The 21,215-nt window shown below is 45.7% G+C and overlaps 2 protein-coding genes across 8 annotated transcripts in view; one reads left to right on the forward strand and one right to left on the reverse strand.

Moving 5' to 3' along the window:
- The first annotated feature begins 7,839 nt into the window (after positions 1 to 7,839).
- Positions 7,840 to 19,423, forward strand: CIMIP2B (ciliary microtubule inner protein 2B). 2 transcript variants are annotated; one of them, XM_064380308.1, is made up of 6 exons: positions 7,840 to 17,143; positions 17,516 to 17,739; positions 17,830 to 18,038; positions 18,212 to 18,263; positions 18,339 to 18,536; positions 18,802 to 19,423. In XM_064380308.1, the coding sequence occupies exons 1-6, from the start codon at positions 17,082 to 17,084 to the stop codon at positions 18,888 to 18,890; spliced, it is 834 nt and encodes a 277-aa protein (XP_064236378.1). In that variant the 5' UTR covers positions 7,840 to 17,081; the 3' UTR covers positions 18,891 to 19,423. The 2 variants fall into 2 exon arrangements, with proteins under 2 accessions (XP_064236378.1, XP_064236381.1); XM_064380311.1 differs by having other exon boundaries at positions 17,830 to 18,064; positions 18,197 to 18,263; positions 18,407 to 18,536; positions 18,802 to 18,948.
- RUSC2 (RUN and SH3 domain containing 2) overlaps positions 18,999 to 21,215 on the reverse strand; it is a 117,129-nt gene continuing 114,912 nt past the window's right edge. For all 6 annotated transcript variants that reach the window (XM_064380296.1, XM_012463295.3, XM_021671529.2 and 3 more), the window contains 3 exons: positions 20,044 to 20,860; positions 19,800 to 19,937; positions 18,999 to 19,718 (listed from right to left, as the gene is read on the reverse strand). In XM_064380296.1, the coding sequence (XP_064236366.1) occupies positions 19,517 to 19,718; positions 19,800 to 19,937; positions 20,044 to 20,860 (1,157 nt within the window). In that variant the 3' untranslated portion in view covers positions 18,999 to 19,516. The remainder of the gene's footprint in view (positions 19,719 to 19,799; positions 19,938 to 20,043; positions 20,861 to 21,215) is intronic.

The raw sequence follows: 21,215 nt of genomic DNA on the forward strand, positions 1-21,215 counted from the left end.
ATAATGACTTCTTTTCCTCTGGATAGATACTTAGTAATGGGATTGCTGGATGAAATGGTAGATCTACTTTTAGTTTTTTAAGAAATCTTCACACTGTTTTCCATAGTGGTTGTACTAGTTTACATTCCCACCAACAGTGTAAAAGTGTTCTCATTTCACTGCATCCACGCCAACATTGATTATTATTATTATTATCTTTTTTTTGAGACAGAGTTTCGCTCTTGTCCCCCAGGCTGGAGTACAATGGTGCAACCTCCACTCACTGAAACCTGCCTCCCAGTTTCAGGCGATTCTTCTGCCTTAGCCTCCCAAGTAGCTGGGATTACAGGCACCCGCCACCACACTCAGCTAATTTTTGTAATTTTAGTAGAGATGGGGTTTCATCATGTTGGCCAGGTTGGTCTCCAACTGCTGACCTCAGGTTATCCATCTGCCTCTGCCTCCCAAAGTGCTGGGATTACAGGCGTGAGCCACCACACCTGGCCCACATCTATTATTTTTTTATTTTTAAATTATGGGCATTCTTGCAGGAGTGAGGTGATATCACATTGTGGTTTTGATTTACATTTCCCTGATACTTAATGGTATTGAGTATTTTTCTGTATGCTTGTCATTTGCATATCTTTTTTTGAGAACTGTCTATTCATGTTCTTAGCCCACTTTTTGTTGGGACTGTTTTTCTCTCGTTGATTTGTTTGAGTTCTTTGTAGATTCTGGATATTAGTCCTATGTCGAATGTATAGATTGTGAAAAATTTTTCCCACTTGGTGGGTTGTCTGTTAACTCTGCTGATTATTTCTTTTGCTGTGCAGAAGTTTTTTGGTTTAATTAAGTCTCATCTATTTATCTTTATTTTTGTTGCATTTGCTTTTGGGTTCTTTGTCATGAAGTCTTTGCCTAAGCCAATATCTAGAAGAGTTTTTCTGATGTTATCTTCCAGAATCTTTATGGTTTCAGGTCTTAGATTTAAGTCTTTGATCCATCTCGAGTTTTTTGTATAATGTGATTTTTGTATAACGTGAGAGATGAAAGTCCAGTTTCATTCTTCTACATGTGGCTTGCGAATTATCCCAGCATCATTTGTTGAATAGGGTGTCCTCTCCCCACTTTATATTTTTTGTTTGCTTTGTCAAAGATTAGTTGGGTGTAAGTATTTGGCTTTATTTCTGGGTTCTCTATTCAGTTCCATTGGTCTATATGCCTTTTTTTTTTTTTTTTTAAACGGAGTTTTTGCTCTTGTTGCCCAGGCTGGAGTGTAGTGGCTTGATCTCAGCTAACTGCAACCTCTGTGTCCCAGGTTCAAGCGATTCTCCTGCCTCATCTGCTCAAGTAGCTGGGATTATAGATGTCTGCCACCACGCCTGGCTAATTTGTTGTATTTTTAGTAGAGACCGGGTTTCTCCACGTTGGCCAGGTTGGTCTTGAACTCCTGACCTCAGGTGATCCACCCGCTTCGGTCTCTCAAAGTGCTGGGATTACAAGCGTGAGCTGCCATGCCCAGCCATATGTGCCTGTTTTTATATCAGTACCATGCTGTTTTGGTGACTATGGCCTTATAGTATAGTTTGAAGTCAGGTAATATGATGTCTCCGGATTTCTTCTTTTTGCTTAGTCTACCTTTGGCTATACAGGCTCTTTTTTGCTTCTGTATGAATTTTGGGATTGTTTTTTCTTAGCTCTGTGAAGAATGATGGTGGTATTTTGATGAGAATTGCATTGAATTTTTTTTTAATTGCATTTTAGGTTTTGGGGTACATGTGAAGAACATGCAAGATTGTTGTATAGGTGCACACGTGGCAGTGTGATTTGCTGCCTTCCTCCCCCTTACCCATATCTGGCATTTCTCCCCATGCTATCCCTCTCCAACTCCCCACCCCCGGCTGTCCCTCCCCTATTTCCCCCCAACAGACCCCAGTGTGTAGTGCTCCCCTCCCTGTGTCCATGTGTTCCCATTGTTCAACACCCGCCTATGAGTGAGAACATGCGGTGTTTGATTTTCTGTTCTTATGTCAGTTTGCTGAGAATGATGGTTTCCAGGTTCATCCATGTCCCTACAAAGGACACGAACTCATCGTTTTTGATGGCTGCATAATATTCCATGGTGTATATGTGCCACATTTTCCCTGTCCAGTCTATCATCGATGGGCATTTGGGTTGGTTCTGGGTCTTTGCTATTGTAAACTGTGCTGCAATGAACATTTGTGTGCATGTGTCCTTATAGTAGAATGATTTATAATCCTTTGGATATATACCCAGTAATGGGATTGCTGGGTTAAATGGAATTTCTATTTCTAGGTCCTTGAGGAATCGCCACACTGTCTTCCACAATGGTTGAACTAATTTACACTCCCACCAACAGTGTAAAAGTGTTCCTATTTCTCCACATCCTCTCCAGCATCTGTTGTCTCCAGATTTTTTCATGATCGCCATTCTAACTGGCGTGAGATGGTATCTCAATGTAGTTTTGATTTGCATTTCTCTAATGACCAGTGATGATGAGCATTTTTTCATATGTTTGTTGGCCTCTTGTATGTCTTCTTTTGTAAAGTATCTGTTCATATCCTTTGCCCACTTTTGAATGGGCTTGTTGGTTTTTTTCTTGTAAATCTGTTTTAGTTTTTTGTAAATTCTGGATATCAGCCCTTTGTCAGATGGGTAAGCTGCAAAAATTTTTTCCCATTCTGTTGGTTGCCGATTCACTCTAATGACTGTTTCTTTTGCTGTGCAGAAGCTGTGGAGTTTGATTAGGTCCCATTTGTCTATTTTGGCTTTTGTTGCCAATGTTTTTGGTGTTTTGGTCATGAAGTCCCTGCCTACACCTATGTCCTGAATGGTTTTGCCTAGATTTTCTTCTATTGTTTTTATGGTGTTAGGTCTTATGTTTAAGTCTTTAATTCATCTGGAGTTAATTTTAGTGTAAGGTGTCAGGAAGGGATCCAGTTTCTGCTTTCTGCATATGCAGTTTTCCCAACACCATTTATTAAACAGGGAATCCTTTCCCCATTGCTTGTTTTTGTCAGGTTTGTCAAAACAAACAAATGCTGAGAGAATTCACCACAGTGAGTCAAGAGATCTTTTCTGGGCATCCCAGATGCTGATCTCACAACACTTTCTTGGGATGGGTAATTCTAAGGTGGCACAGGGCTTAAAGCAACTGTTAACAATTGCACTTTTTGGCTTTTTCTTTTTTTTTTAACCTCTTGCTCCATCCCTATTGTTGTAAACTTTAAAGGCCAAATTTGAGGTGGCTCATAGGGATCTGAGGTCCTACTGCTGCTGTCTGTAGCTTTCTCCTAATGTCAGGGGTAGATTGAGTAATAAAATGTAACATAGGAGTGCTTACCCTTCTGGGGAGTCTGAGTCTGCTTTAATATATTTCCTGAGTGCCTCAACAAAATGACTCTGAAACAGAGTGGAATCTTTATCTTCTCCCTGAGTTATTTCTCTAACCTTATCATAATTAACTGGCTTAACCACATACATTTTTTCTCCACTTTTTTTTCCCCATGGCACAACAAGCAGATGATAATACTTGCAAGTCATGACAAATTAAAGAACACAGTCAGCTTAAATTCCTCTGAAAACTGGCCAAAGTTTTCTTTGTATAAAACCAAATTAGACATAAAAAATGGCACATGTACTCTAGGTGTTCCCCCATTTCCATTAGCTGCCTCCCACAGGACACAGTTTGACTTTAGGGTCAGCCGCACTACGGGTGGTACTGGTTGGACTTACTTTCTTGGGCAGTTGAGGGTATAGGCTGAGGCTAGTTGGATAAGGGGGAGAGGTACCTGATGATCTTGGGGTAGAATCCTTTGTTAGAGAACTGGTGGGACCCCCTTCACAACTGGGGGACTAAGGAGATTCCAGGGAGGGCATAGACCTTCTAGGAGGAGCAGCTAGAAGGAGATCCCTTAGGTGTGGCTTTCTGGTACCTTAACTAATGTGAGCCAGTAAAGGGTCGTAATAGCCCTCTATTGTACATAAGGGACCTCTTCCCATTTTCCTTCATTTTCCTTCTTTTTTATAGAACAAGTCCAATTGTAAAATATCATTATAACATATATAACCATGTTTAGGCCATATCTGTTGTTTTTTAAATTTGTATTGAACCCAAACAGCGATGCAATTGAAAATGAATTTTTCTTTAAGCTGAATTAGCCTAAAAGGCATTCTAGTGTTGAATTATCTGGAATACTCATCATTGTCCCCATGACTAGCAAGGATTTTTATTGGGCACAAATTTTTCGAAGTAAGAGGGAAAGTAACTAGGCCCTTGTTATTTTTCCCTTTTAGATTCCCACTCCCTGTAGAGAAGGTGTAAGTATAGGTAGGAAGGCATTACAAAAGTGGATTACAAGCTACAAATGGGCAGTAGAATGTTGAGGCTAAATTCCACAGAGAGTAAGGGTTGTTCAGAGAAGGTGCTAAACACATGGAGACTGGAAGGGAAGAAGGGAAGAGGATAAACAGTGTTGCCTAAGGAAAGACCACAGAGGCTCTGACTTGCCAGAGACCCTTCCCAGTAGTGGAGGCACACACACAAAAAAAAGTTCAGGTGGCCACTCGTCTACCATTGTAAGTGGTTGTCCATCAGACTAGGGGCCTGGGAACTCCTGGTCCCTTTGACTAGGAGAGGCTTGAGTGAGGCAGTTGTAAGACAGCACACAGTAAGGGGCGTGCAACTGGCTGTTAGGAAAACAATAACTTCTAACTTCAGGGCAGAAAAAAGTGAGCCCAATATTCCCATAGTGGGTGGGGCTATAACCTACAATCCTAGAGGGATTTGAAATGCTGAAAACCCTGGCCGCTGGAAACCCAAAGTGCCTGTTTCAGCCAATGAGGGTCCCCTCACCAAATGCCAAAAACCTGGGGGCACCCAGGGAGTGGCCAACAGTGAACCCAAGACCAAGGTGGGGTGACAGAACAATGTGACTGGCATCCCAGAGTTGACACAACAGGGCACAACTAAATGTCCTGCCTTAAACAATTGCCCAAATACAGTTAACAGAAAGTTAAAAGCAAACATAAGACTTCAAATGAAACATAAATTTTAGGACTCAAAATCAAAATAAAATGATTGGTGGAACAATGAAATGAAGTCAGAAAAGAAAGGACTGGGGGAAGGTGTCACAAGCATGTGCCTCAGGGCACTCAAACTGTGGGGTACTTCTGACTGACCACTTAGCCAAAGGCTTTTTATTCCCCAGCTCACCAGATATTATAGAGTAGCGGGAGAAGGGACACTTACTCATCCATAGGAGCAAAAATGGCACCAGCCAGTCTTTCATATGGGATCCTGGTGAAGGTCCTTCCAGGGTCCCTGAGCTTGGGTGGGCTCAGCTGTTGCACAGGGGGAGCACAGGGACTGGTAATCCACTGGCCTGCTGTGGTCAGAGCTCACATGAGGCAGTGGCATTATGGCCGTTTGTGCGTCTGCTTGGCTCTGCCTCCTGCCAGGGAAAATGATGGTTCTGAAAAGAGCCTTTGGTTGGTGTTAGCAGCTCTTTATTGTTACAGCTTATTGTTACAGGCTTGGTGTTATAGCTCTTGCAGCCTCAATCACAGACTGCTTTGTGATCTCTCACTGTCTCTCTGTGTGATCTTGCCAATCTCTCGCTGTCTTGCCAGTTGCCGTCTCTCCCCAGTGGTCACTTCTCCACTGATCACTGATTGTCACCATCTCTGCTGTCTCACCATCTCACCTGTCTGCTGACTGCCACCGTCTTCACTGACTCATTGCCTCTTGCTCATTGTCTTTGTCCTTTCATTGGTCACCAGATGATGCAAGGCACATGAGCCCCTAAATTGGGGTTTAGCCTGGGAAGATTCTTAGCTTTGCCCAGGAAAGAATCAAAGAGCAAGCCAGTTGTGTTAAACAGCAACTGGCTTTATTGAAGCAGCAGTGTATACTTAAAAATTTGGAAAAAAAAATTGGTAACAGTGTAGATATTTCTTTCCCCATTATACTCTTCCAAGATCCTAATAAACCTGCAGAGGTACTGCTCCTTGTGGAGCAGGGATACCTCACAGGCAGTGTGCTCAGAGCAGCAGCTCAAAGGCAGTGCTGCATTCACATTTATACCCACTTTTTTTTTTTTTTTTTTTTTTTGAGACGGAGTTTCGGTCTTGTTACCCAGGCTGGAGTGCAATGGCGCGATCTCGGCTCACCGCAACCTCCGCCTCCTGGGTTCAGGCAATTCTCCTGCCTCAGCCTCCTGAGTAGCTGGGATTACAGGCACGCGCCACCATGCCCAGCTAATTTTTTGTATTTTTAGTAGAGACGGGGTTTCACCATGTTGACCAGGATGGTCTCGATCTCTTGACCTCATGATCCACCCGCCTCGGCCTCCCAAAGTGCTGGGATTACAGGCGTGAGCCACCGTGCCCGGCCCAATATACCCACTTTTAATTACATGCAAATTAAGGGGTGGGTTATGCAGAAATTTCTGTATGTAAAGGGTGGTAACTTCCGGGTCATTGGGTCATTGCCATGGAAAGGGGTAGTAACTTCTGGGTGTTACCATGGCAGTGGTAAACTGACATGGCACACTGGTGGCCGTGTCATATGGAAAGGCACTTCTGCCCCATCTCTATTTTAGCTAGTCCTCAATTTGGTCTGTTGCTGAGCCCCGCCTCTGGAGTCCAGTCCCACCCACTTCCTACCACATTATCTTGAGAGTATTTCAGACTACTCAGGTAGAGTGAATTTTATCTGCAAATCACACATGAGCCAGCTTGTAGTTATGAATTTTTAGGGGAAATATATCCCCCTTTTCCACTTGGTACCAAGTATTGAGATGGACAATTTTCATTGTAGTTCCCTGAGGAAGGAGTTGGGGGGCAGATTGATTTCCAGTTCACTTTAAGACTAAGGGGGCAAAGTGGGGCGTGGTGGCTCATGTGTAATCCCAGCACTTTGGGAGGCCAAGGCAGGCAGATCACTTGAGGTCAGGAGTTTGAGACCAACCTGGCCAACATGGTGAAACTTCATCTCTACTAAAAATACAAAAATTAGCTGGGTGTGATGGCGGGCACCTGTAATCCCAGCTACTCAGGTGGCTGATGCATGAGAATTGCTTGAACCTGGGAGGTGGAGGTTACAGTGAGCTGAAATCGCACCACTGCCCTCCAGCCTCAGTGACAGAATGAGACTCCATCTCAAAAAAAAGAAAAAGAAAAAAAGACTAAAGGGGCATAACTTTATGCATGCCAGTTTTATGCAGGAAAAGTTTTCTGTTAGACTCTCCATCTTGGGTGGTCACTGAGTTTTATCTCCTTTTCTCTGTACTTCATGAACCTGTGAAAAGGAACCCTGAAATTCATGTAGCTTGGCAAACACCATTAAGCCAAAAGTGCCTTCTATCCTTTATCTAGTTTTTGGCCTCTGTTGATTTCTCTTTTTTAAAAATGAGTTTATTGACATACAAAAAGTGGTACAGCAGGTCCTCAAATAATATTTCACTCACTGTTGTTTCTTTATAACACTGATAAGGGAAAAATATTTTGTCATTTTTTTAAACTTTTTATAGAGACAGGGTCTCTATCACTCAGACTGGAGTATGGTGGTGTGATTATAGCTCACTGCAGCCTCAAACTCCTGGGCTCAACTGGCCCTCCCACCTCAACCTCATGAGTAGCTGGGACTATAGGTGTATACCACCTTGCCTGGCTAATTAGCCCAGATAATTAATTTTAATTAATAAATTTTTTTAAATTTAATTTTTTATTTTTGTAGAGACGGGGTCTCCCCATCTTGCCCAGGCTGGTCTTAAACTCCTGGGCTCAAGTGATCCTCCCACTTCACCCTCTCAAAGTACTGGGATTATAGGCATGAGCCACTGTCCCCGGCTAGGGGGAAAAAAAATTGATTCAGGCCAGGATCACTGTCTGTGTGGAGTTTGCATGTTCTCCTCATGTATGGTAAAATTGGTTTCAGCATACATCATTTCACTTAAAGTTGCAATTTCCAAGAATCTATTGACAATATTGAAGACTTACAGTACATATTTAGTGTATACAACTTGAACTTGGAAGTCAGTATAGAATCATGATACCATCACTATAATCAATGCTGTAAACATATCCATCATCTCCAAGAGTTTCCTCCTGCCCAATTTATTTATTTAGTGATAAGAACACTTAATATAAGATCTACCATCTTTTGGTTTATTAGTATCTTAGAAGAGCATGATGGAAAAAAAATCTACCCCGTTAGCAAATTTTTAAGTATATAATACCATATTCTTAACTATATAGGCTCTAGGCACTATGTTGCACAGTAGAAGTCTAGGACCTACTCCTTGCAAAACCAGAACTTTGTAAGCTTTGACCAACAACTCCCGCTTTCTCTCTCTCTATAGCTTCTGGTAGTGGCCATTCTGCTCTGCTTCTATGAATTTGACTTTTTTTCTTTTTTTTTTTTTTTTAATTTTCCTCTGTCACCCAGGCTGGAGTGCAGTGGCGTGGTCTTGGCTCACTGCAACCTCTGCCTTCCAGGTTCACATGATTCTCCTGCCTCAGCCTCCCCAGTAGCTGAGATTACAGACCCAGCTAATTTTTGCATTTTTAGTAAAGACAGGGTTTCACCAGTTTTATTACGCTGGCCATGCTGGTCTCCAATGCCTGACCTCAAATGATCAGCCTGTCTCAGCCTCCCATAGTGCTGGGATTACAGGCATGAGCCACCACGCCTGGGAAGGTATATTCTTAAAGATTCCTTTCTTTGTGAGAGCTACAACACCTCACATGACCTGTGTAATATATAGCTGATAGCTTCAGATAATCTTCTGACTTATTCTGCCATAATGCTGGAAGTGGAAGTCCTCCAGTGTGTCATCTAATTGGCAATGCTGCCTAATAAAGCTATTGATAATTGAATATATGTTTCAAGCAATAAGCATCTTACGGTACTCTTATTCTCATTGTTCTTCAGTTGCTTATCAGGATTTTGTAGTTAGGCAGATGATGATTCTTTTCTTTCTTTCCAATATTTATGGTTCTTATTAATTTTGTTTTATACATCGTCTATAATTTTGAATAGTAAAGGTGATAGTGAGCATCCTTATCTTGGATCTGACTTTTATAAAGTGAAGGACTATGAATCTTACATGCTAGCATTCATCTTATGCCCATGGCAAATATAGTTAATCCTTCATAGTATCTTTTCCTGCTAAGCTATGACTGTATTTCAGAAGCTCCCAGTAACATTCCCATAAGTGACTATAGCCTATTTCATTTGGTACAACAGATAAGATTTATTTGTCAGTTCTAGCTTTGGTGTTTCTCCTGGATGTAGTTTGATATTACCTGTTTATTTCAAATATTCTCTATCATGTTTATATTCCTGGTTTACTAAAAGTCCTTTTTAAGAAGAATCACAAGTGAATATTTAGTTTTATAAAATAGCTTTCCAGTATCTGCCAGGGTGATCAAATGGCTTTTATATCCTGTGGTTTATCATATGTTAATTGCACTAAGAAATTTTCTAGTTTAATCACTGTGGTAGTTCTGGAATAAATCCTACTAGTCTCTCTCTCTCTCTCTCTCTTTTTTTTTTTTTTTGAGGGTCTCACTCTGTTGCCCAGCCTGGAATGCAGTGGCACAATCATGTCTCACTGCAGCTTTGACCTCCTGGGCCCAAGCAATCCTCCCACCTCAGCCTCCTGAGTAGCTGGGACTGCAGGATGTGCCACCACATCTCGCTAATTTTTTATTTTTAGTAGAGATGAGGTCTCACTGTGTTGCCCAGGTTGGTCTCAAACTCCTGGGCTCAAGTGATCTTCCTGCCTTGGCCTCCCAAAGTGCTGGGATTACAGGCATGGGCAACCACCATGCCTGCCTCTGATAGCCTTAATGTATATTATTCTTTTTCTGTTTTTTATTTTTATTTTTTTTGAGATGAAGTTTTGCTCTTGTTGCCCAGGCTAGAGTGCAATGGTGCAATCTTGGCTCACTGCAACCTCCGCCTCCCAGGTTCAAGTGATTCTCCTGCCTCAGCCTCCTAAGTAGGGCATACACCATCATGCCTGGCTAATTTTTGTATTTTCAGTAGAGACAAGGTTTCTCCATGTTGGTCAGACTGGTCTTGAACTCCTGACCTCAGGTGATCCACCTGCCTCGGCCTCCCAAAGTGCTGGGATTACAGGTGGGAGCCACCGTGTCCGGCCAATGTATAATATTATTCTTTTACAGTATTACTGGACTTGTGTAGTTCATACTATGTGCCAGGCACTTGTGCTTGATGCTGAGGACATAGTCATGAACAAGATAGACAGACATGGTTTCTGCCCTTATTGAGCTGTCAGTCAATTCAGGGGTGATAAAGAGCAGAACATTTGCCGCCACTTCCCTCATCTGAACTTTTGGCAGAAATCACTGGAAATATGCTGTCTTGCAGAATCTTGGAAGATCTCAGAAAGGGGACAGTGATCCTTTATTGGCATCTGCCATAAATTGGAGGAAAGAAGACACTGGTAGCAAGCATCCTGCTTTTTTGCTGTTGCTAGTTCGATGTTTTATTTGGTAGGATTTTTTATCTGTAGAACTTTTGTGAGGTTAGGTATTGAATTTGTTGTCTTGAATTAAGTTCTTGCTAATTTTGTAAATCAAGTGGAATGTGGGTCTTTTGGTAGGGAGCATCTATTTGAGCACTTTTTCTATTCTGTTTTTTCTTTTTGAGATAGGGTATCCCTCTGTCACCCAGGCTGGAGTGCAGTGATGCAACCATGGCTCACTGCAGCCTCAACTTACCGGGCTGAGGTGATTTTCCTGTGTCAGCATCCTGAGTAGCTGGGACTACATGTTACCATGCCCAGCTAATTTAAAAAATTTTTTTTTAGAGATGAGGTTTCACTGTGTTGCCCAGGCTCGTCTCAAACTCCTGGGCTCAAGCGATCCTCTGACCTTGGTCTCTGAAAATGCTGGGATTACAGGTGTGAGTCACTGCAGCTGGCTCAATTCTATTGTTATTTTATTCAGATGTTCTACATCATTTTGGGTTGATTTTGATTTATATTTTCCAAAACAATATTCAATCTTATTGATGTTTTCTAGTTTAATTATATAGAGTTTCACTTAGTATTCTTTTATAATTAAAACACGAATTCTTATGTGCCTGTTTTTAGCCACTTCCTCAATCCATTAGGGGATTGTATAGTCTTTCTCTTGGCTAACTTTGCCAGCAGTTTGCTTATTTTACTGTTGTCTTAAATAGCTCTTATAACAGTTCAGTTGTTTTTCTGTTGCCTGATTTAGTGGTTTCTATCAGTTTCATAAATTTCTCCTGTTTTTTTTAGCTTTATGGTGTTCTTCTTTTTCTAGCTTCTTGAGTTGACTGCTTAGTTATTAGCTAATTTAGTTAGTTGGCTAGTTGCTTTTAGACTTGTTTGCCTGGCTAGTCTGTCTGCAGCCAGTCCTGCTGAAGCCATCATGGTCTGCACACATGCCCTCCTCCCTCCCAAGACACAGCTGCCTGGTTGGGGTGGTAGCCTCTTCATCTGCAGTGAGGCCAGACTGAGAGAGATAAGTGAGGTTCGGGTGACGATGCTCACCTGTGTCTGTTTCTCCTTCCTTCTGCGACACATGGAAGGCTATACTTCTCAGTTGCAAAATGTGAACGACTGGTAAATCTAGAAAAAAGTTATATTTGTCTTGCAACTTTTCTATGGGTTTGATGTAGAAACTGGGTAATTCTGCAGCACACTCTGCTTAAGAAATCACTGTTGTAGAGATGGTGGGGAATGTGGGGTGTAGAGATTTCCTGATAAGCACATGCACACCAGAGTTATGAGGGAGTAGAAACTGGTAGTGACAAATCCATTTGGAAAAGGGAGAGAGAGAGACAGACAGAGACAGACAGCACTGAGCAGATGTGCAGAGAGAAGCACGTGACCCCAGGGTGAGAGTGAAAATAGCTGTCTCAGCTCCTGTTAGCATTCAAGTTCTCAATTCCAATTTCCATGAGGCCTGGCTATATGGCAGGCTGCATAGTTCCTTCCTTGGATACCCAGGAAATCTATCTATCCTTAAGATATCTTCTCTTCCTTTCACTCTTGACTCTCTTCTTTTACTGAGACCAGCCAAAGTAGACAATTGTTTCTTAGAGAAGCTCCCACTAGAACACTTGTTAGTAATGATATTGACAGTTCATTAGGTGCAGCAACTATTCTGCTTTATTGTATCGTTTAAGTTAATCCTTACACTATTAGCATTCTCATTTTATAGAGGAAGGAAAAAGAGATACAGAGAGGTTTGCTAACTTGCCCAAGGTTGTACAGCTCATAAGTGATGGAGCCAGGGTCAAGCCTATACTCTCAATCATTAGGCCAGTATGCATTTGAAGCTAAAAATTGCCTCTGAATTCAGCTTTGATTGAATTCTGTGTATTTATAAATGATTGTGTATAACTGGAATTTTTTCTTTGCCTCAAGAGTTAAGGTGGGTTTAAAAAAAAATTATTTCTTTAAGAGCCAGGGTCTTGCTGTGTTGCCCAGGCTGGAGTACAGTGGCTATTCATAGGTGTGACCATAGTACCACTCTACAGCTTCAAATTCCTGGGCTTAAGTGATCCTCCTGCCTCAGCTTCCTGAGCAGCTGGGATTATAGACATGCACCACCACACCCAGCTCAAGGGAGTATTTTTAAATGCTTAAGTGTTAGATTTTTGTTTGTTTAGCCTATTTTAAAATTTTTAAATTGTGTTTGTGTGAGAAAATATGGTTTCTTTGTGCTTCTTGGAATTTTTGAGATTTTTCTTTGTGGCCTAATACAAGGTCAGTTGTTTTTGTTTAAATCTTCATTGTGGTATTCATTTTATTCTTTCTCTGTACCTCTGTCTCTTCTTTAAAGTGGCTCAATCAATGAGGTTAGGCATTGTCTATATTGATTTATAAGGCAACTGCCTAGTAGAAATAGTTAATAAGTAGTGAATAAATTAATATTGATCCTCGCAGATTTGAAGAATGTTATATATGTAAAAAAGCCAGGCCAGGTGCCATGGCGCATGCCTGTAATTCCAGCACTTTGGGAAGCTGAGGAGGGCGGATGGCTTTAACCCAGGAGTTCAAGACCAGCCAGAACATGGTGAAAACTGTCTCTATAAAAAAAAAAGAAAAAGAAAAAGAAAAAACAACAATTAGTTGGGTGTGGTGGCATGCACCTGTAGTCCCAGCTACTCTGGAGGCTGAGGTGTGAGGATCAGTTTAGCCCAGGAGGCCAAGATTGCAGTGAGCTGAGATCATGCTGCTGCACTCCAGCTTAGGTGACAGAGTGAGACCCTGTCTCAGAAAAGAAAAAGAAAAAGGTAGAATAGAGACCAGACCATTTCCTTTCCTTTGATCCCTCCAAATACCACTGTTTCTGATCATACCACACTTCTTTCAACCTCAAAAGCATAGATTTCAATAGTCATAATCTTTGGTTTGACACATTCTCATCATTGGTCCACCCTTTATTAAAATGTATACAGTATAAGCATTTTTTTTTTTTTTTTGATATGGAGTCATGCTCTGCTGCCCAGGCTGGAGTGCAGTGGCACGATCTCGGCTCACTGCAACCTCTGCCTCCTGGTTCAAGTGATTCTCCTGTCTCAGCCTCCCAAGTAGCTGGGATTATAGGTGTGTACCACCATGCCTGGCTATTTTTTGTATTTTTAATAGAGATAGCAATTTGCCAATATGGCAACTTTGCTGTATTGGCCAGGCTGGTCTCAAATTCCTGACCTCAAGTGATCCTCCCACCTCAGCCTCCCCAAGTGTTGGGATTAGAGGCATGAGCCACTGCACCTGGCCCATTATAAGCATTTTTTAAAACAATCTCAAACAAAAACTGAAACTTTGACAATAACATACATCTAACCGTGCAGTTCCCACTTTCCCACCCCTTTTGCTTCACACCATCTGAGCATTTGAAACTCATGTTTATTATTCCCTGGCTTTCCTTTTATGCAGTTTTATGTATCTGCATGTATTTTTTTAAACTAAAAAAGGTTTTGTGTTGCATGTAATCTTTTGGAGTTTATTCTTTTCATTTCTTGTTTCAATTTCGGTGGACTGTTGATTTTAGGAAATTTTTTCAAAGGTCCTGTGATTTTTCTTTTTATTCATCCTTGCAAAGGAGATTTATGCTTGCCCAGGGTTGACATACAATCTAGCGATTTGGGAATCTGTATGGAAATTTTACAGCAATTCCTGGTCAGAATCAAAGGCAGAACAGAAAGCTGTAGGCTGCCATTGTGGGGACCCAGCAGGCTGTGTGGACTGAGTGGGGTGCTGTCCTGGTGTTCCTCAATGGACCTTCGTAATCTCCAGTTAAACGTTTCTCTCCACCACCACATCCAACACTGGCCACTGGGTGTGGCAGCTCCCATCAGAGCAAGCTGTGGTTATGTTACTGTGATGCCTGTCCCTGGAAAGAGGCACAGAGGCAGTGAGCATTCCTGTGGCCCCTCAGCTGGCCCCGTCACTCCTTTCTCAGATTAGAACACCCTTCAGGGATCTAGAAAAATTCTTTATTCAGATAGAAACAGTCATAGTAACAGGCCATTCTACCTATTGGATAGCGCTGTTTCTTCATAAGTCATAAACCTAAGACTAACCCTAATCTGTTTCCTAACGTGTTTTAACTGATACCCTGATTCTAACTGCCATGGTCTTTTCTGCAGAATGTGTTCTAGTCCCTACATCCTAATTTATACCCCAACTTCCATTCAAATCTTTCTCTTTTTCAATTTCATAGACTCTTTCCCCCGAACCTTCAATATTTGTTACTGCTCTCAGCTCCTTTCCTTCCTCCCATTCCCACCAAATGCCAACCATGAACTGTTTTTTGGTTAGCACTTACTGTAAGCTCATTATGTGTCATCTCATCTAGCTGATATCCTACTCTATGAGATGGTAATATTTTTCCATTTTATAGATAAGAAAACTGAGGCTCAATGAGATGAAGTTGGCCAAGGTCCATATCTCTGGTGAAGGATTTGAACCAGTTTTTTTTTTTTTTTTTTGAGACAGTGTCTCACTCTGTTGCCCTGGCTGGAGTGCAGTGGTGCATTCTCGGCTCACTGTAACCTTCACCTCCTGGTTCAAGTGATCCTGCTGCCTCAGCCTCCTGAGTAGCTGGGACTACAGGTGTGCGCTACCATGTCTGGCTAATTTTTGTATTTTTAGTAGAGAAGGGGTTTCACCATGCTGGCCAGGCTGGTCTCGAACTCCTGACCTCATGATCCTCTGGCCTTGGCTTCCCAAAGTGCTGGGATTACAGGTGTGAGCCACTAAGCTTGGCTATTTTGTTTTTTTAAAATTATGATGCCTTTGGCTTTAAGTAAAAGAAAACTTAAAGTGGCCTTAATAGAAGTGAAATTTACTATTTCACACAAAAAGGCTGGTTAATTCCATGGCCCTACATTACCTTGAGGACACTGGCCTTTCTTTTCTACCATCCGTCCTTGATGTGTCCAGGCCTTGTCCCCAGGTCAGCTTCCCACAAGGCTTCCAGTTGCCTGCCAGCATTTCATCCTCATATCCCCTGAAAGTCTAGGGGCAGGAATGGACATTGTTTCGTGTTGTGCATCTCTGTCTCTCTCACTTGCTCTAATTTGATGTGAATTTTTTTTTAAGAGCAAAGAAACTTTTCCCAGCACCCTCCCCTGCCCCAGCAGATTTCCCTCATATTATCCAGAATGCCAGAAGCCTGTGCCTAAGCAGTCATGGGGAAGGAGCTTAGACTAATCCAGGCTCGTTCCTTCAGGCTGGCAATCCAAGCCTCCCTGATGAAGTTTCTGGCTTCTTGGAAGAAAGGACATGGGGGTCAGGAATAGGTATAAGCTGTGATAGTGTCTGTCACAAAAGCCAAAGTCTGGTTGTTAAGCTTGACACACTGCTGCTATTCCGGGCTCTCCCCTCAGCTCCCACCCTCACTCTAGCATATTTCCTCAGCTGTGAGGTGAGTCTCCCACAACTCTAAATGACACATTCCAAGGCTGTCCTTGGCAGAACAGTGAGGACCTACATGAAATGTGCCTTGGGGCCCAGTGCTCTTGTGCAATTCCCCTGGGATGTCAGTGCTGCCCTTGGTCAGCACAGGCACATCACTAGAGGTGGGGAGAGGAACAGAGCTCTGCCTCAGAAAGATTGGCCCTGAGCCCTCAGCCTGGCCCTGACCCAGCCCCAGAACTGTTTTTTGTTTTATTTTGTTTCTGAGGTAGGGTCTGACTGTGTTGCCCAGGTTGAACTGAAACTCCTGGGCCCAAGCGATCCTCGCAACTCAGCCTCCCCAGTACCTGGATGTGAGCACAGCTGTACCCAGCCCAGAGCTGGGTTTTAATCACGTTACCCCTCCTCTGAGAGCTCATCTTCCTGGTCTGTACTTTTTCTTCTCTTAGAATTGAAATCATTTTTTTAAACAAATTCTAACTTGCCTCCTAGTCTAACCACCGCTCCCCCCGCCAAACTTTATCCTGTTTCCTTCCCTCAATCCCCCACAGCTTTTCTGGCTCCCATGGGGTGCACACTTGGCCACCGTGACCGGAGCCTAGCAGAGCATGGCTCATTTTGTTGAATGGATGATTCTGATTATAGCAGGTATTCAGTAAGCCACTTTTGTTAAATTATTGAAAATAAATGATGTTACTCCCTAGAGGTGTCTAAATTCCTTTTTTTCCCCCATCACCTGTCCTCTTTCACCTCCCCTCTGGGCCCTGGCTTCCCTCAGACCCTCTTTCTCCAGGTCTCCCATTCCTTTGATGAAGACTCACGAGGAGCACAGTGTCCACATCTCAGGCAGGCACTCAGGCAGGAAGTTACTGAGACAGAGCTCAGTGGCCTGAATGGTTTCTGCTCTCTCATCTCCCACTTCCTGCCCCGCAAGGCAGGACCACCTTTGTCCTGGACAGACAGACCCGCTAGCCTCTGCTCTACAGTTCTGCCCACCTTGGCCGTGGCTGTCCTCACACGAGTGCCCCCTCCTTTCTTTCCTCCTTCAGCCCTGCCTCCTTCCTCTGGCCCCACAGCCCTGGACACGGTACACACACACAGACCAGAGCCTTGGCTCAAAGGCAAACAAAAGAAACTGCCTGGCTCCCCATGGCTGTGGCCAGCACCTTCATACCGGGGCTCAACCCTCAGAACCCTCGTTATATCCCGGGGTAAGACTCCCACCCAGCATTCCCCACTTGCTGCTGGGAGTAGGGGTGGAGGAATTATGCTGCCTAGAGTATGGGGCCAAGCGAACAGGTTGGTTTGGGAGGCTGAGGTCTCTATGGTATTGGATGGAAAAGGAGAAGCAAGGGACTAGTGAGACCCAGGTCTACCCCAAAGCTTTGTGTTGTTCTCACCATGGGAACAAGGTAACAGCAGAGAGGAAAGATCGAAAACCCAGGCAGAAAACTTAGAAATGCCTGCTCCAAATATATACACAGCTGAGTCCAGAAAGATTAGGACTCTAGATGTCTCTGCTTCTGCCTCTGGGGAGTGGCGGGGCAGGGGGATTCTGGTGAGTGGGTGAGTCTGTGCTGCAGGTACACTGGACACTGCCCACTACTTCGGTTCAGCATGGGCCAGACCTATGGGCAGGCGACTGGTCAGCTACTTCGAGGCCCTCCTGGCCTAGCCTGGCCCCCAGTCCATCGCACACTTCTGCCTCCCATTCGGCCTCCAAGATCAACTGAGGTTCCCAGGGGGAGCCTACCTCTCAGGCGTGGGCACGAAAGGCTCAGCTCCAGCATGATCCCTGGGTACACAGGTTTGTACACAGGTATGCACAGGTACCCTCTCCCAGGAGCATATGTCCCAAACACTAATGAGTCTTCCTTGTCCCCTTCCCCCCGCCCAGGTTTTGTACCGCGGGCACAGTTCATCTTTGCCAAGAACTGCAGCCAGGTCTGGGCCGAGGCTCTGAGTGACTTTACTCACTTGCATGGAAAGCAAGGGAGTGAAGAGCTGCCAAAGGAGGCCAAGGGAGAAAAGGACACAGAGAAGGACCAAGGACCAGAGCCAGAGGGACAGCTGGAGGAGGAGCCAGCACTGGAGGCGGCAGAACAAGTGAGACCAAGAAGCTGGTGGGCGATGTGTAGGGGTGGGAGTGGGGGCTTTATTGTGTGTCCGGGCCAAGGGGCGGCCATGAGTGGAGTGGCTGTGGGTTCAGGGGATATGTGTTTGACTGTCAGCTCCACTCCCTAGGAGCTTGTGTGAGAGCACAGGGGCTTCTCTCATAGGCTTCTCCCTACTCCATGGATGACAGGGACCCTCGGAAGTTCTTCATGTCAGGTAAGAGCCGGGGGGGTCAGGATCAGAGGCGTGGGGAGGCCCCAGGATGTGTTGGCTCAGTGTCCCCATCCCTAGGCTTCACCAGCTATGTGCCCCGCGCCCGCTTCCTCTTCGGCTCCAGCTTTCCTGTGCTCACCAACCAGGCACTGCAGGAATTTGGGCAGAAGCACTCACCAGGCAGGGCCCAGAAAGACCCCAAACATCTCCCCCCGCTTCCCAGGACATACCCACAGAACCTGGGTCTTTTACCTAACTATGGGGGCTACGTGCCAGGTGAGACGATCCCCTGGGGAGGCTTTGGGGACTGGAATGTTCATATGGGTATGGGGTGGGTGGGGTAGTTGGAACTAATAGATAGATATCGTAGGGCTCAGATCATGTGGTTCAGCTTTATCATTAGGCAGAAAAGCTACCCACAGTGGGGAGTTAGTTAGGACCAGATTTTAGAGGGCTGTTTGGATGTCTAGCCAGCTGGCTGAGAATGAAATGGCTTTGCTATGCTGCTGGCTACATGTGACAGACTCTCTTGGCCACACAGGGTATAAGTTCCAGTATGGCCACACATTTGGGCATCTCACTCATGATGCACTGGGCCTTGGCACCTTCTGGAAGCAGCTCTTGGCTTAGGCCCCTGGACATCAAGTTTTCCCTTCCCTTTTCATTCTATCCCAGCCATCCTTTTGGAAGGAAGAAAGGTGGGAGGGAGGGTAGGGGAAGCAGGAAGAGAATATGGTCTGGAGGCTGAGCACCTTTTTTATTAATAGGTATAATAAATAAATAAATACATACATAAACAGACACCTGGGCTCCTCCTCCCTCTTCTGATGACCAGGCACTGGTCACAGCCTATTTACAGCTGGGGGGAGCTTAGGGAATCTGGCCCCAATACTGTTACCCATCCTCATCTCCACCTGGCCTAGGGAACCCTGCAGATGGCTTTCTGGGCCACTTGCCTCCATGGGACTTGCTTGTCTACACCCATGGAAGGGCTGGCCCAGACGGGCCAGGGGAATCCTGGCAGCCCAGTGCTGCATCCCTTCCCTCCTTTCCTGGGTGGAGGTCTGGACGAGGTCACTGGGACAGTTAAGGGGACGTAATTAATACTGAGCACAGGGAGCAGGTGCCAGCACAGGGATACGTGGCCCCAGCTCTCAGTCTACTCTCTGTAGCCAAGCCAAGGGCTTGGGAAGGGCTCTTGGGCTCTGAGTCTGGGGGTTATGAGGGTCCCTGAGGCCACCAGCATGCACAAGGCCTCAGTTTTGGCTGCTTCCAGGGGTCGGACTTGGAGTTGGGGTCAATGTCACATAGGCCAGGGGCACCAGGCCAGAGTCAGGGCCATGGCTACAGCGCAACCAGTCTCCTCCAGCTCGCCCCAGCACTCGAAGGATGTCTCCTTTGTGGAAGCTCAGCTGTCCAGGGCCGGTGGCCAGGTGGTGGCACAGTGCCTGCACCTCGCTGGGGACAGAGCACATGGTCAGAGAAACCCCATCAAAAGCCAACCCCAGCCACCCAGCCCTTCCATTTCCCCAGGCTCACCACGGAGGACTGGAGGGCAGGGCTGGAGAGTGTGACTCCTGCAGGCTGTCCTTGGACTCTGGCTCCCGGCGGGCACCCATTGTCTGTGCCACTAGTTGGAACATGGACTTGTCCAGGCTCAGCCAGTCCGAGGGGAGTCTAGGGGACAGCAGCCGGGCTCAGGTTCTGCCCAGGCTGGGCTGTGTCTGTGCCCCAGCTTAAAGCAGGCTCCCTCCCTCCCTCCCTACCTTGGGCAGGCTCTCACCTGTTTGCAGGCCGGGACTCCCGCTGGGCTTTTCGGGAGCCAAAGAGGTGTCCCCACTTGATGCCTCCAGGTGAAGCCTCTGAGGCCCCTTCCTCATTTTCTGCTGGTGGCACAGCGGGCCCTTCCCTCTCCCGACTACGCCTCAGCTCAGCCAGCACAGAGTCAGGGGGGCTCCCCATCCAGAAGGGCCAGCCCCTTTCCCGGCCCAGGGCCTCCTCAGGGGCAGGGCAGGCCTCAGCCCCCTCTACTACTCCTTCTCGGGGCGGTGGAGCCTGGGGAGGCCCCCCGCCTCCTACCCCTTTCTTTTTCTCACTGCCGCTATTGCTGCTGCCACGAGGGAATCTGGAACCCTCAGTGGAGCCATCGATGTAGACCTGGGAGCTCTGCATGAGCTGGTACCACCAGCCGGCATGCCCACCTTGGGGCCACCTGCCACGCCCTGAGCCCCCAGCTGCCTCTGCCACCTCTTCTGTCTCCTCCTCTTCCTCTTCTCCACCTTCTGAAGCACCCACACCCTTCACCCGCTCCCCCTGGGCTGCCCTGTCCACATCTCCAGGGCCGTCCTGGCCCCGAGCCCGGGCCAGCTGCAGCGTGGAGTGGGCAGACAGCAGCAGGTCCTGGGACACCCGCAGCAGTTCCTTGTGCTGCCGCTGCTGCTGCCCACTTTGCAGCAGCCGGTGCTGGAACAGCAAGTCGAGGCTGAAAGGCAGCAGGGCTAGAGGCTGTAGCAGCAGCAGCAGCTCTTCAAAGAGGCCAGGGCACACAGTATGAGCTGCACTCAGGAAGCCCCAGGGCTGGTAGTGGGTCTGGATGATGTCTAGGGGAAAAGAGAAAGGGACTGATCCACACAGAAAAGCAGAGCCTGGTCTGAGTGGGACTTTGAAAGACAGCCTGGGCAGAGCTGCTGCATACAGTGGCACAGGCTGTGCACTAGGCAATTTGCAAGTACTACAGTGTAAATGCTGCTGTCCGCAGCTGTGCAATGCCTAAACTCTCCAACCCCAGATGGTGGCCCTGAGTTTAAAGGAGTAAGATGCTGGGATTCAAGGCCATGCAGGACCTTGGTGGATGGGCCTGGGAGGAAGCCAGGGTTGCAGATCACCTGACTTCCAGATTGCTGGAGTATCCTGCTGGCTCCAAGGTTTTTTTTTTTTTTTTGAGACCAAGTCTCG

This window comes from Aotus nancymaae, unplaced genomic scaffold, assembly GCF_030222135.1.
Source record: "Aotus nancymaae isolate 86718 unplaced genomic scaffold, 86718_ANA_hifiasm-v0.15.2.pri h1tg000003l, whole genome shotgun sequence".
Classification (NCBI taxonomy): Eukaryota; Metazoa; Chordata; class Mammalia; order Primates; family Aotidae; genus Aotus; species Aotus nancymaae.

Coding starts and splice junctions, on each gene's coding strand:
- CIMIP2B (XM_064380308.1), top strand. CDS start 17,082: ATGGCTGTGGCCAGCACCTTCATACCGGGGCTCAACCCTCAGAACCCT. Junction 17,144..17,515: donor AACCCTCGTTATATCCCGGG/GTAAGACTCCCA, acceptor TCTGTGCTGCAG/GTACACTGGACACTGCCCAC. Junction 18,039..18,211: donor CACTGGAGGCGGCAGAACAA/GTGAGACCAAGA, acceptor CTTCTCTCATAG/GCTTCTCCCTACTCCATGGA.